A 15,375-nucleotide genomic window follows, 5' to 3' on the forward strand; every position below is an offset into this window, starting at 1 on the left:
TTTTTTCAACATGCGTTGTTATTGTGTTTTTGGCCGTTTTTGCAAAACTGTGTGCTATGGCGTGTCTCGGCACGCTATTTTATAGTATTTTGAGGTGTTTTTAGCTTTTTTTAGGACATGTCATATTTTGAAATTTTTGCCATACTATAGCCTTGCCTTTTCGGTCATTTTTTGGATATGCCATATTATGGTGTTTTTGGCTGTTTTTGCAAAATTGTATGCTATGGCGTGTCCTAGCATGCTATTTCATGCTGTTTTGAAGTGTTTTCAGCTGTTTTTGGGACATGTCATATTTTGACATTTTTGCCATACTATAGCCTTGCCTTTTTGGTCATTTTTTGGATATGCCATATTATGATGTTTTTGGCTGTTTTTGCAAAATTGTATGCTATGGTTAATCTTGGCACGCTATTTCATGCTGTTTTGAGGTGTTTTCAGCTGTTTTTGGGACATGTCACATTTTGACATTTTCACCATACTATAGCCTTGCCTTTTTGGTCATTTTTTCAACATGCCATATTATGGTGTTTTGGGCCATTTTTGCAAAATTGTATGCTATGGTTAGTCTCAGCACGCTATTTCATGTTATTTTGAGGTGTTTTCAGCTGTTTTTGGGACATGTCATATTTTGACATATTTGCCATACTATAGCCTTGCCTTTTTGGTCATTTTTTTGGATATGCCATATTATGATGTTTTTGGCTGTTTTTGCAAAATTGTATGCTATGGCGTGTCTTAGCACGCGATTTTATGCTGTTTTGAAGTGTTTTCAGCTGTTTTTGGGACATGTCATATTTTGACATTTTCGCCATAGTATAGCCTTGCCTTTTCGGTCATTTTTTCAACATGCCTTATTATGGTGTTTTGGGCCATTTTTGCAAAATTGTATGCTATGGCGTGTTTTGGCACGCTATTTTATACCATTTTGAGGTGTTTTCAGCTGTTTTTGGGACATGTCATATTTTGACATTTTTGCCATACTATAGCCTTGCCTTTTTGGTCATTTTTTCAACATGCCTCATTATTGTGTTTTGGGCTGTTTTTGCAAAATTGTATGCTATGGTTAGTCTTGGCACGCTATTTCATGCTGTTTTGAGGTGTTTTCAGCTGTTTTTGGGACATGTCATATTTTGACATTTTTGCCATACTATAGCCTTGCCTTTTTGGTCATTTTTTCAACATGCCCTATTTTGGTGTTTTTGGTTGTTTTTGCGAAATTGTATGCTATGGTTAGTCTTGGCACGCTATTTCATGCTGTTTTGAGGTGTTTTTAGCTGCTTTTGGGACATGTCATATTTTGACATTTTCGCCATAGTATAGCCTTGCTTTTTTGGTCATTTTTTCAACATGCGTTGTTATTGTGTTTTTGGCCGTTTTGCAAAACTGTGTGCTATGGCGTGTCTCGCACGCTATTTTATAGTATTTTGAGGTGTTTTTAGCTTTTTTAGGACATGTCATATTTTGAAATTTTTGCCATACTATAGCCTTGCCTTTTCGGTCATTTTTTGGATATGCCATATTATGGTGTTTTTGGCTGTTTTTGCAAAATTGTATGCTATGGCGTGTCCTAGCATGCTATTTCATGCTGTTTTGAAGTGTTTTCAGCTGTTTTTGGGACATGTCATATTTTGACATTTTTGCCATACTATAGCCTTGCCTTTTTGGTCATTTTTTGGATATGCCATATTATGATGTTTTTGGCTGTTTTTGCAAAATTGTATGCTATGGTTAATCTTGGCACGCTATTTCATGCTGTTTTGAGGTGTTTTCAGCTGTTTTTGGGACATGTCACATTTTGACATTTTCACCATACTATAGCCTTGCCTTTTTGGTCATTTTTTCAACATGCCATATTATGGTGTTTTGGGCCATTTTTGCAAAATTGTATGCTATGGTTAGTCTCAGCACGCTATTTCATGTTATTTTGAGGTGTTTTCAGCTGTTTTTGGGACATGTCATATTTTGACATATTTGCCATACTATAGCCTTGCCTTTTTGGTCATTTTTTTGGATATGCCATATTATGATGTTTTTGGCTGTTTTTGCAAAATTGTATGCTATGGCGTGTCTTAGCACGCGATTTTATGCTGTTTTGAAGTGTTTTCAGCTGTTTTTGGGACATGTCATATTTTGACATTTTCGCCATAGTATAGCCTTGCTTTTTTGGTCATTTTTTCAACATGCCTTATTATGGTGTTTTGGGCCATTTTTGCAAAATTGTATGCTATGGCGTGTTTTGGCACGCTATTTTATACCATTTTGAGGTGTTTTCAGCTGTTTTTGGGACATGTCATATTTTGACATTTTTGCCATACTATAGCCTTGCCTTTTTGGTCATTTTTTCAACATGCCTCATTATTGTGTTTTGGGCTGTTTTTGCAAAATTGTATGCTATGGTTAGTCTTGGCACGCTATTTCATGCTGTTTTGAGGTGTTTTCAGCTGTTTTTGGGACATGTCATATTTTGACATTTTTGCCATACTATAGCCTTGCCTTTTTGGTCATTTTTTCAACATGCCCTATTTTGGTGTTTTTGGTTGTTTTTGCGAAATTGTATGCTATGGTTAGTCTTGGCACGCTATTTCATGCTGTTTTGAGGTGTTTTTAGCTGCTTTTGGGACATGTCATATTTTGACATTTTCGCCATAGTATAGCCTTGCTTTTTTGGTCATTTTTTCAACATGCGTTGTTATTGTGTTTTTGGCCGTTTTTGCAAAACTGTGTGCTATGGCGTGTCTCGGCACGCTATTTTCTAGTATTTTGAGGTGTTTTTAGCTTTTTTTAGGACATGTCATATTTTGAAATTTTTGCCATACTATAGCCTTGCCTTTTTGGTCATTTTTTGGACATGCCATATTATGGTGTTTTGGGCCATTTTTGCAAAATTGTATGCTATGGTTAGTCTCAGCACGCTATTTCATGTTATTTTGAGGTGTTTTCAGCTGTTTTTGGGACATGTCATATTTTGACATATTTGCCATACTATAGCCTTGCCTTTTTGGTCATTTTTTTGGATATGCCATATTATGATGTTTTTGGCTGTTTTTGCAAAATTGTATGCTATGGCGTGTCTTAGCACGCGATTTTATGCTGTTTTGAAGTGTTTTCAGCTGTTTTTGGGACATGTCATATTTTGACATTTTTGCCATAGTATAGCCTTGCCTTTTTGGTCATTTTTTCAAGATGCCCTATTTTGGTGTTTTTGGTTGTTTTTGCGAAATTGTATGCTATGGCGTGTCTTAGCACGCGATTTTATGCTGTTTTGAAGTGTTTTCAGCTGTTTTTGGGACATGTCATATTTTGACATTTTCGCCATAGTATAGCCTTGCTTTTTTGGTCATTTTTTCAACATGCCTTATTATGGTGTTTTGGGCCGTTTTTGCAAAATTGTATGCTATGGCGTGTTTTGGCACGCTATTTTATACCATTTTGAGGTGTTTTCAGCTGTTTTTGGGACATGTCATATTTTGACATTTTTGCCATACTATAGCCTTGCCTTTTTGGTCATTTTTTCAACATGCCCTATTTTGGTGTTTTGGGCTGTTTTTGCAAAATTGTATGCTATGGTTAATCTTGGCACGCGATTTTATACTATTTTGAGGTGTTTTCAGCTGTTTTTAGGACATGTCATATTTGAAATTTTTGCCATACTATAGCCTTGCCTTTTTGGTCATTTTTTCAACATGCCTCATTATTGTGTTTTGGGCTGTTTTTGCAAAATTGTATGCTATGGTTAATCTTGGCACGCTATTTCATGCTGTTTTGAGGTGTTTTCGGCTGTTTTTGGGACATGTCATTTTTGACATTTTCGCCGTACTATAGCCTTGCCTTTTTGGTCATTTTTTTAACATGCCCTATTTTGGTGTTTTGGGCTGTTTCTGCAAAATTGTATGCTATGGCATGTTTGGCACGCGATTTTATACTATTTTGAGGTGTTTTCAGCTGTTTTTAGGACATGTCATATTTGACATTTTTGCCATACTATAGCCTTGCCTTTTCGTTCATTTTTTGGATATGCCATATTATGGTCTTTTTGGCTGTTTTTGCAAAATTGTATGCTATGGTTAGTCTTGGCACGCTATTTCATGCTGTTTTGAGGTGTTTTCAGCTGTTTTTAGGACATGTCACATTTTGACATTTTTGCCTTGCTTTTTTGGTCATTTTTTCAACATGCCTTATTATGGTGTTTTTGGCTGTTTTTGCGAAATTGTATGCTATGGTTAGTCTTGGCATGCTATTTCATGTTGTTTTGAGGTGTTTTCAGTTGTTTTTGGGACATGTCATTTTTTGACATTTTCACCATACTATAGCCTTGCCTTTTTGGTCATTTTTTTAACATGCCCTATTTTGGTGTTTTGGGCTGTTTTTGCAAAATTGTATGCTATGGCATGTTTTGGCACGCGATTTTATACTATTTTGAGGTGTTTTCAGCTGTTTTTAGGACATGTCACATTTTGACATTTTTGCCATACTATAGCCTTGCCTTTTTGGTCATTTTTTCAACATGCCCTATTTTGGTGTTTTGGGCCGTTTTTGCAAAATTGTATGCTATGGTGTGTTTTGGCATGCTATTTTATATTATTTTGAGGTGTTTTCAGCTGTTTTTAGGAAATGTCATATCTTGACATTTTTGCCATACTATAGCCTTGCCTTTTTGGTCATTTTTTCAACATGCCATATTATGGTGTTTTGGGCCGTTTTTGCAAAATTGTATGCTATGGTTAGTCTCGGCACGCTATTTCATGTTATTTTGAGGTGTTTTCAGCTGTTTTTAGGACGTGTCATATCTTGACATTTTTGCCATACTATAGCCTTGCCTTTTTGGTCATTTTTTCAACATGCCTCATTATTGTGTTTTGGGCTGTTTTTGCAAAATTGTATGCTATGGTTAATCTTGGCACGCTATTTCATGCTGTTTTGAGGTGTTTTCAGCTGTTTTTGGGACAAGTCATTTTTTGACATTTTCGCCATACTATAGCCTTGCCTTTTTGGTCATTTTTTCAAGATGCCCTATTTTGGTGTTTTGGGCCGTTTTTGCAAAATTGTATGCTATGACGTGTCTTGGCATGCTATTTTATATTATTTTGAGGTGTTTTCAGCTGTTTTTAGGACGTGTCATATCTTGACATTTTTGCCATACTATAGCCTTGCCTTTTCGGTCATTTTTTGGATATGCCATATTATGGTGTTTTGGGCTGTTTTTGCAAAATTGTATGCTATGGTTAATCTTGGCACGCTATTTCATGCTGTTTTGAGGTGTTTTCAGCTGTTTTTGGGACATGTCACATTTTGACATTTTCACCATACTATAGCCTTGCCTTTTTGGTCATTTTTTCAACATGCCATATTATGGTGTTTTGGGCCATTTTTGCAAAATTGTATGCTATGGTTAGTCTCAGCACGCTATTTCATGTTATTTTGAGGTGTTTTCAGCTGTTTTTGGGACATGTCATATTTTGACATATTTGCCATACTATAGCCTTGCCTTTTTGGTCATTTTTTTGGATATGCCATATTATGATGTTTTTGGCTGTTTTTGCAAAATTGTATGCTATGGCGTGTCTTAGCACGCGATTTTATGCTGTTTTGAAGTGTTTTCAGCTGTTTTTGGGACATGTCATATTTTGACATTTTCGCCATAGTATAGCCTTGCTTTTTTGGTCATTTTTTCAACATGCCTTATTATGGTGTTTTGGGCCATTTTTGCAAAATTGTATGCTATGGCGTGTTTTGGCACGCTATTTTATACCATTTTGAGGTGTTTTCAGCTGTTTTTGGGACATGTCACATTTTGACATTTTTGCCATACTATAGCCTTGCTTTTTTGGTCATTTTTTCAACATGCCTTATTATGGTGTTTTGGGCCGTTTTTGCATAATTGTATGCTATGGCGTGTTTTGGCACGCTATTTTATACCATTTTGAGGTGTTTTCAGCTGTTTTTGGGACATGTCATATTTTGACATTTTTGCCATACTATAGCCTTGCCTTTTTGGTCATTTTTTCAACATGCCTCATTATTGTGTTTTGGGCTGTTTTTGCAAAATTGTATGCTATGGTTAGTCTTGGCACGCTATTTCATGCTGTTTTGAGGTGTTTTCAGCTGTTTTTGGGACATGTCATATTTTGACATTTTTGCCATACTATAGCCTTGCCTTTTTGGTCATTTTTTCAACATGCCCTATTTTGGTGTTTTTGGTTGTTTTTGCGAAATTGTATGCTATGGTTAGTCTTGGCACGCTATTTCATGCTGTTTTGAGGTGTTTTTAGCTGCTTTTGGGACATGTCATATTTTGACATTTTCGCCATAGTATAGCCTTGCTTTTTTGGTCATTTTTTCAACATGCGTTGTTATTGTGTTTTTGGCCGTTTTTGCAAAACTGTGTGCTATGGCGTGTCTCGGCACGCTATTTTATAGTATTTTGAGGTGTTTTTAGCTTTTTTTAGGACATGTCATATTTTGAAATTTTTGCCATACTATAGCCTTGCCTTTTCGGTCATTTTTTGGATATGCCATATTATGGTGTTTTTGGCTGTTTTTGCAAAATTGTATGCTATGGCGTGTCTTGGCATGCTATTTCATGCTGTTTTGAGGTGTTTTCAGCTGTTTTTGGGATATGTCATTTTTTGACATTTTCGCCATACTATAGCCTTGCTTTTTTGGTCATTTTTTCAACATGCCATATTATGGTGTTTTGGGCCGTTTTTGCAAAATTGTATGCTATGGCGTGTTTTGGCACGCTATTTTATACCATTTTGAGGTGTTTTCAGCTGTTTTTGGGACAAGTCATTTTTTGACATTTTCGCCATACTATAGCCTTGCCTTTTTGGTCATTTTTTCAAGATGCCCTATTTTGGTGTTTTGGGCCGTTTTTGCAAAATTGTATGCTATGACGTGTCTTGGCATGCTATTTTATATTATTTTGAGGTGTTTTCAGCTGTTTTTAGGACGTGTCATATCTTGACATTTTTGCCATACTATAGCCTTGCCTTTTCGGTCATTTTTTGGATATGCCATATTATGGTGTTTTGGGCTGTTTTTGCAAAATTGTATGCTATGGTTAATCTTGGCACGCTATTTCATGCTGTTTTGAGGTGTTTTCAGCTGTTTTTGGGACATGTCACATTTTGACATTTTCACCATACTATAGCCTTGCCTTTTTGGTCATTTTTTCAACATGCCATATTATGGTGTTTTAAATATTTTTGCAAAATTGTATGCTATGGTTAGTCTCAGCACGCTATTTCATGTTATTTTGAGGTGTTTTCAGCTGTTTTTGGGACATGTCATATTTTGACATATTTGCCATACTATAGCCTTGCCTTTTTGGTCATTTTTTTGGATATGCCATATTATGATGTTTTTGGCTGTTTTTGCAAAATTGTATGCTATGGCGTGCCTTAGCACGCGATTTTATGCTGTTTTGAAGTGTTTTCAGCTGTTTTTGGGACATGTCATATTTTGACATTTTCGCCATAGTATAGCCTTGCTTTTTTGGTCATTTTTTCAACATGCCTTATTATGGTGTTTTGGGCCATTTTTGCAAAATTGTATGCTATGGCGTGTTTTGGCACGCTATTTTATACCATTTTGAGGTGTTTTCAGCTGTTTTTGGGACATGTCACATTTTGACATTTTTGCCATACTATAGCCTTGCTTTTTTGGTCATTTTTTCAACATGCCTTATTATGGTGTTTTTGGCCGTTTTTGCAAAACTGTGTGCTATGGCGTGTCTCGGCACGCTATTTTATAGTATTTTGAGGTGTTTTTAGCTTTTTTTAGGACATGTCATATTTTGAAATTTTTGCCATACTATAGCCTTGCCTTTTCGGTCATTTTTTGGATATGCCATATTATGGTGTTTTTGGCTGTTTTTGCAAAATTGTATGCTATGGCGTGTCCTAGCATGCTATTTCATGCTGTTTTGAAGTGTTTTCAGCTGTTTTTGGGACATGTCATATTTTGACATTTTTGCCATACTATAGCCTTGCCTTTTTGGTCATTTTTTGGATATGCCATATTATGATGTTTTTGGCTGTTTTTGCAAAATTGTATGCTATGGTTAATCTTGGCACGCTATTTCATGCTGTTTTGAGGTGTTTTCAGCTGTTTTTGGGACATGTCACATTTTGACATTTTCACCATACTATAGCCTTGCCTTTTTGGTCATTTTTTCAACATGCCATATTATGGTGTTTTGGGCCATTTTTGCAAAATTGTATGCTATGGTTAGTCTCAGCACGCTATTTCATGTTATTTTGAGGTGTTTTCAGCTGTTTTTGGGACATGTCATATTTTGACATATTTGCCATACTATAGCCTTGCCTTTTTGGTCATTTTTTTGGATATGCCATATTATGATGTTTTTGGCTGTTTTTGCAAAATTGTATGCTATGGCGTGTCTTAGCACGCGATTTTATGCTGTTTTGAAGTGTTTTCAGCTGTTTTTGGGACATGTCATATTTTGACATTTTTGCCATACTATAGCCTTGCCTTTTTGGTCATTTTTTCAAGATGCCCTATTTTGGTGTTCTGGGCCGTTTTTGCAAAATTGTATGCTATGGCGTGTTTTGGCACGCTATTTTATACCATTTTGAGGTGTTTTCAGCTGTTTTTAGGACATGTCATATTTTGACATATTTGCCATACTATAGCCTTGCCTTTTTGGTCATTTTTTGGATATGCCATATTATGATGTTTTTGGCTGTTTTTGCAAAATTGTATGCTATGGCGTGTTTTGGCACGCGATTTTATACTATTTTGAGGTGTTTTCAGCTGTTTTTAGGACATGTCATATTTGAAATTTTTGCCATACTATAGCCTTGCTTTTTTGGTCATTTTTTTCAACATGCCTTATTATGGTGTTTTTGGCTGTTTTTGCGAAATTGTATGCTATGGTTAGTCTTGGCATGCTATTTCATGTTGTTTTGAGGTGTTTTCAGCTGTTTTTGGGACATGTCATATTTTGACATTTTCGCCATACTATAGCCTTGCCTTTTTGGTCATTTTTTCAACATGCCTTATTATGGTGTTTTGGGCCGTTTTTGCAAAATTGTATGCTATGGCGTGTTTTGGCACGCTATTTTATACCATTTTGAGGTGTTTTCAGCTGTTTTTGGGACATGTCATATTTTGACATTTTTGCCATACTATAGCCTTGCCTTTTTGGTCATTTTTTTAACATGCCCTATTTTGGTGTTTTGGGCTGTTTTTGCAAAATTGTATGCTATGGCGTGTCTTAGCACGCGATTTTATGCTGTTTTGAAGTGTTTTCAGCTGTTTTTGGGACATGTCATATTTTGACATTTTTGCCATACTATAGCCTTGCCTTTTTGGTCATTTTTTGGATATGCCATATTATGATGTTTTTCGCTGCTTTTTGCAAAATTGTATGCTATAGCGTGTCTTGGCATGCTATTTTATGCTATTTGAGGTGTTTTCAGCTTTTTTTAGGACATGTCATATTTTGACATTTTTGCCATACTATAGCCTTGCCTTTTTGGTCATTTTTTCAACATGCCCTATTTTGGTGTTTTTGGCTGATTTTGCAACAGTGTATGCTGTGTCTTAGCCTGCTTTTGGGACATGTCATATTTTGATATTTTTAGGCATTGTTTAGCTTTGCCATTTTTGTCACTTTTTCCACATACATTATTATGGTGTTTTTGGCCATTTTTGTAACATTCTATGCTAAAATGTGTCTCGACACACTATTTTATACTGTTTTGAGGTGTTTTCAGCTTTTTTTGGGACATGTCATATTTTGACATTTTCGCCATACTATAGCCTTGCCTTTTGTGTCATTTTCTCAACATTCTATATCATGGTGTTTTTCGCAGTTTTTGCAACACATTTTGTTATGGCCTGCCTCGGCACACTATTTTATGCTCTTTTCAGGACATGTCATATTATGACATTTTTAACCATACGATAGCTTTTCCCTTTTCGATCATTTTTTCGACATACTATATCATGGTCTTTTTAAAAGTTTTTTGCAACATACTATGTTATGGTATGTCACGGCACACTATTTGAGTTTGAGTTTGTATTCCATTACAAAATTCCATCAATAATAATTTATTTCTTTGTCGCTTCATAATAATATTGAATGATAATCACTCAAAAAACAAGTGAAGTGAAGTTGCTTTTTGTGTGTTTTGTCTTACCATTTTGCTCCTCAGGTTGTCATTCTACTCTGGTCACTCGTCCTTTGGGATGTACTGCATGCTGTTTCTTTCTGTGAGTGTGCCCTCTTCATCATCCTTTCCTTGAGAATCACTGTAGCAATAAAATGTCTGCTTACAAAAGACAACAGTAAGTGACTCAAACAGGAGGGTGTGCAACACATAGTCAGGGCAGATAATTGGAAACATAACTTTTGTATGACAACTCACTGCACCATGGCTAGAAGATGATGGATTCAATAGTTTAACATAGGAACATAGGAACAATTTTATACAGAAATGTCCTGTAGCTAAGCTCTGAGCTTTCAGTGGAGGCAGGTTGACTGGGTGACAGAAAAGAAAATCTCTCTTTCAGGTTAAATATCTTCCATTACAACAACTGTATATTCTCATAAACTATTCGATAAAGTCATAAGATAGTTAATCATCTTAAATGTCATTAAACATACATAGTATTGTATGTCTTCTAAAAAAACATAAATATGTCATACTATAGTCTGTTGTCAAGAACATCTTATAAGTCATAGTGTAGCTTGTCATCCAAGATAGCATGAAAATGTCATGGTATAGATTGTCTTCTAAATTAGCATAAAAAAGCCATAATATAGCTTGTTGTCCAGAATATTATTTTTAAAAAATCGTAACATTTTACATCATCCAAAATAAAATAAAAATATCAAAGCATAGTATGTCATAAAAAAACAAAAAATGTTTAAATTGGACAGCTCTCAACAAATTTGCAATACATAAAAATACCATTATTTACCAAAAAAGGGTTTAACTTAAACAAGAAATGTGGGGTTTTTTGTGTGTGCAGCTCTACATCCAGGCCCGAATGCAGGGGAAGTGGACGCGACTGGTTCGACCAACCATCCAGTTCTTCCTGGTGGCGTTTTCTCTGTATGTAGGATACACGCGAGTGTCTGACTACAAACACCACTATAGTGATGTACTGGTGGGGCTACTGCAGGGAGCTCTCATCGCTGTGCTCACTGTGAGTACTACAATATGTGTCTGCCTCATTTGTATTGCAAAGTATTGTATTTTTTAAGACGTTAATATTGAAGGATGTATTAAAGGTTGTAGCATAAATCTGTATGGTTAAATTTGTGCTATTTTTTGAGTTATGAAGGGCTTCATTACTTTGAAAAAGTTGTTCTTCGATATTGATTTTTTTGTTTGTTTGTTTGTTTCTCGGGTACAAAAGGGGAAATAAATACCAACAAAAACATCAGCAATCATCGTTGGGCCAAATGACTTTAAACATCTGCTTCTGCCCTAAATTTCACAATAAGTCCAACCATAGTGAACAACATAACACACATTAATTTTACTTTAAATACTTATTTACTCTTCTTCTGTTTTTTAAGGTCCGATATGTGTCCGATTTCTTCAAGCAGCGCCCCCCTCGCTGCACACACACAGACACACCAGAGATCGAACACCTTGAACATAAACCGAGCCAGCAGCCTCCCAACTCGCAGCACGGAAACCACTACAACTACTCTGGACCAGTATGAACCCTTTACAGAAGCCAACCCGAACCTACACACTCTCCAACAGCAGCTCTGTTACTTAAGGACCTGTGACATGTACAGAAAAAACCCCAAAATGGAGCAACCACTACCCAGAAATCCAGATCAGACCTGCTCCACTCCGAGACGGCTTCCTAACAATTTTACTGCTATGAAAACTCAGAGATTCCCTTGACCTGTTGAAACAGAAACTGTCTGTGTGTCTTTTAGTAAGGGTGTGTGTGCTGCGAAAGTATGCGTGATTGATTGTGTTTTTATGGTCATGTGGAGCGTGTTGTGCTGTTCAAAAGTGTGCAATTATGTATATTTTTATGTTGTTTTTTTAAGTCTGTGCTACGTTTATTAGAGAAATGCTTTTAAGATTTGTGGGGGAGAATTTATGCTGTGAGAAACCGAAAAGTGAGCAAAGACTGATAAAGAGACACCAGCCAACAACTACTCTGTCCTTGAATGCAGTTACAAAACATTGGAGGCTGAATGTTTTTCATTTTGTTGCTTGTTGCAGTTAGATAAGACTTATTTTACCTACACTGGAGTCAGATTATATCTGGCTGTTCCTGTCCCTTTTGTCATTTTTATCCGCAATGTCTCGATATTTTAATATTTTTAGAAGACATGCATGCGTAATGGACTGCTTTAACTATATACATGATTTTGTATAGTACTAACAATTTTATTTTGTTTATTACTACTGATTCTAATAAATTGTGTAGCTTTTTAAGAATACATTACCATTACTAAACAGTACAACCTTTTGAGCTGGCAGCATTGTTCTGGATTTTTCTCTTTTTATAAACAAACTTCACTTAAATGACTGACTCTTGAACCTCAAGTGCTTGCAGAACCACAATCTTCCTTCACTCTTTAGAACATATGTAACCTATTGTGAAACTGACATATGTAATAATTTCTTTCCTTCTGCCTGTAGGTTGTTTTGTGTAGTTTCCTTCATAAATTTTAGCCGACATAAAATCTACAAGTGCTTAGTTTTTCTTCAAGAAAAAAATGGATGCAAAGGGGTCTTTTTTTGGAGATGTTTCTTTCTTTTTTGTTTTCTTTGCATTATTCGTAGCTGTGTACTTGTTGAAAAGGCTGCACAACACACTGACGCAGGGTTCATGTCTGGACCTGCTGCTGACAGCTTTTGGATTCCTCAGTGCAGAAGGAATGGGGCTGTTTGGCAACATCAGGTGTGTTGTTTTGTTCTTTTATTGGCTCAAAGTTATTACACTTGCTAAACCAAAGGACCAAAATTGAATTGAATTTGTGGCGCTTACACTCAACCCTTTAAAACCTGAGCAATTTGTAGGATTTCTTTCAAAAACATGGAAAGAGGCCAATGAGCAACTTACAAAGAAATGATCCAAATATAAGCTGGAAATAAGCAAAAAGTTAAAAGATTGATTAAAAATTATCCCAAAAAGTAAAAGACCAAATACAGGAAACGGTCTGTTAAAAGTGCCAAATTAAAATAAAGTAATATGTATAAAAATGTGTCTATGAACTAATTTTAAATATACGATTATAATTATAAACTTAAAAACAACAAATTCTTATTTAATTTAAATTTCTTATTTAATCATTTTGTAATTACTCTCTTTTACTGTTACTATTTCTTTGCAATTTGCCAGACATTATATGCCAAGTTGCTAATTGACCTCTTTCCCATTAAAAAAAACAGAAACAACTCATGTTTCAAAGGTTTTACTGAACAATAATTCAACCAGGCTAATACTGATTTAAAGTGTTTAAACAAACTTTTTGTTTTTTGCTTTAACTTCTCATGATGAGGTAAGTGTGGATCGATTGCTTACGTTTTATTCCGGTTTCACACTGGATGCAGAAGCACAGCAAAGCACGCCAATTCTCCGTGGACCGCTGCCTGCTTCCTTTTGGCACACATGTCAACCAGTGGGGCTGCTCACTCAGGACACGCCACTGCCACGAGCTGGTCTATTCGTCCGCAAGCCACGAGTATATCTAGCAAGAAAACACACACTATATATTATGAACTGTACGAACTGTAAATGATCTGATAATGTTAAACAATAAAACATGCATCCCATCCATCCATCCATCCATTTTCTTCCGCTTATCCGGGGTCGGGTCACGGGGGCAGCAGCCTAAGCAGGGAAACCCAGACTTCCCTCTCGCCGGCCACTTCGTCCAGCTCTTCCCGGGGGACCCCGAGACGTTCCCAGGCCAGCTGTGAGACGTAGTCTCTCCAGCGTGTCCTGGGTCTTCCCCGGGGCCTCCTACTGGTGGGACGTGCCCTGAACACCTCACCAGGGAGGCGTCCTGGAGGCATCCTAATTAGATGCCCAAGCCACCTCATCTGGCTCTTCTCAATGCGGAGGAGCAGCGGCTCTACTCCGAGCTCCTCCCGGATGACCGAGCTTCTCACCCTATCTCTAAGGGAGAGCCCCGCCACCCTACAGAGGAAACTCATTTCGGCCGCTTGTACCCGCGATCTTGTTCTTTCGGTCACTACCCAAAGCTCATGACCATAGGTGAGGGTAGGAACGAAGATCGACTGGTAAATCGAGAGCTTTGCCTTTCAGCTCAGCTCTCTCTTCACCAAGACAGACCGGTGCAGAGTCCGCATTACTGCAGACGCTGCACCGATCCGCCTGTCGATCTCCCGTTCCATCCTTCCCTCACTCGTGAACAAGACCCCGAGGTACTTAAACTCCTCCACTTCGGGCAGGGCTTCATCCCCGATCCGGAGGGGGCACGCCACCCTTTTCCGGCTGAGAACCATGGTCTCGGATTTGGAGGTGCTGATTCTCACTCCAGCCGCTTCACACTCGGCTGCGAACCGATCCAGTGAGAGCTGAAGGTCGCGGCCCGATGAAGCCAACAGGACCACATCATCTGCAAAGAGCAGAGACCTAATCCTGAGGTCACCAAACCGGACCCCCTCAACACCCTGGCTGCGCCTAGAAATTCTGTCCATAAAAGTTATGAACAGAATCGGTGACAAAGGGCAGCCCTGGCGGAGTCCAACCCTCACCGGAAACGAGTTCGACTTACTGCCGGCAATGCGGACCAAGCTCCGGCACCGGTCATACAGGGAACGGACAGCCCGTATCATGGAGTCCAAAACCCCATATTCCCGGAGAACCCCCCACAGGACTCCCCGAGGGACACGGTCGAATGCCTTCTCCAAGTCCACAAAGCACATGTGGACTGGTTGGGCAAACTCCCAAGCACCCTCAAGGATCCTGCCAAGGGTCCAGAGCTGGTCCACAGTTCCACGACCGGGCGAAACCGCATTGCTCCTCCTGAACTGGGTTCGACTATCCGGCAGACCCTCCTCTCTAGTACCCCCGAGTAGACCTTACCAGGGAGGCTGAGGAGTGTGATCCCCCTGTAGTTGGAACACACCCTTCGGTCCCCCTTCTTGAAAAGAGGGACCACCACCCCAGTCTGCCAGTCCAAGGGCACTGCCCCCGATGTCCACGCAATGTTGCAGAGTCGTGTCAGCCACGACAGCCCCACAACACCCAGGGCCTTGAGGAACTCCGGGTGGACCTTGTCCACCCCCGGGGCCCTGCCACCGAGGAGTAACCTCAGCCCCAGAGATAGTGGAGCCCACCCCCGGGTCCCCAGGCCCTGCTTCCCCAACGGAAGGCGTGTCGGTGGGATTGAGGAGG

At 38.2% G+C, this 15,375-nt stretch overlaps 1 protein-coding gene across 1 annotated transcript in view; it reads left to right on the plus strand.

The window, feature by feature from the left end:
- plpp2a (phospholipid phosphatase 2a) overlaps nt 1-13,790 on the plus strand; it is a 53,431-nt gene extending 39,641 nt beyond the window's left edge. Inside the window, exons 4-6 of the mRNA XM_042500680.2 lie at nt 10,182-10,239; nt 11,002-11,178; nt 11,555-13,790. Coding sequence (XP_042356614.1) covers nt 10,182-10,239; nt 11,002-11,178; nt 11,555-11,704 — 385 coding nt within the window. The 3' untranslated portion in view covers nt 11,705-13,790. The remainder of the gene's footprint in view (nt 1-10,181; nt 10,240-11,001; nt 11,179-11,554) is intronic.
- Nucleotides 13,791-15,375: the final 1,585 nt, after the last annotated feature.

Source organism: Plectropomus leopardus, chromosome 14 (assembly GCF_026936395.1).
Source record: "Plectropomus leopardus strain MGB_pleo_1.0 chromosome 14, ASM2693639v1, whole genome shotgun sequence".
Lineage (NCBI taxonomy): Eukaryota > Metazoa > Chordata > Actinopteri > Perciformes > Serranidae > Plectropomus > Plectropomus leopardus.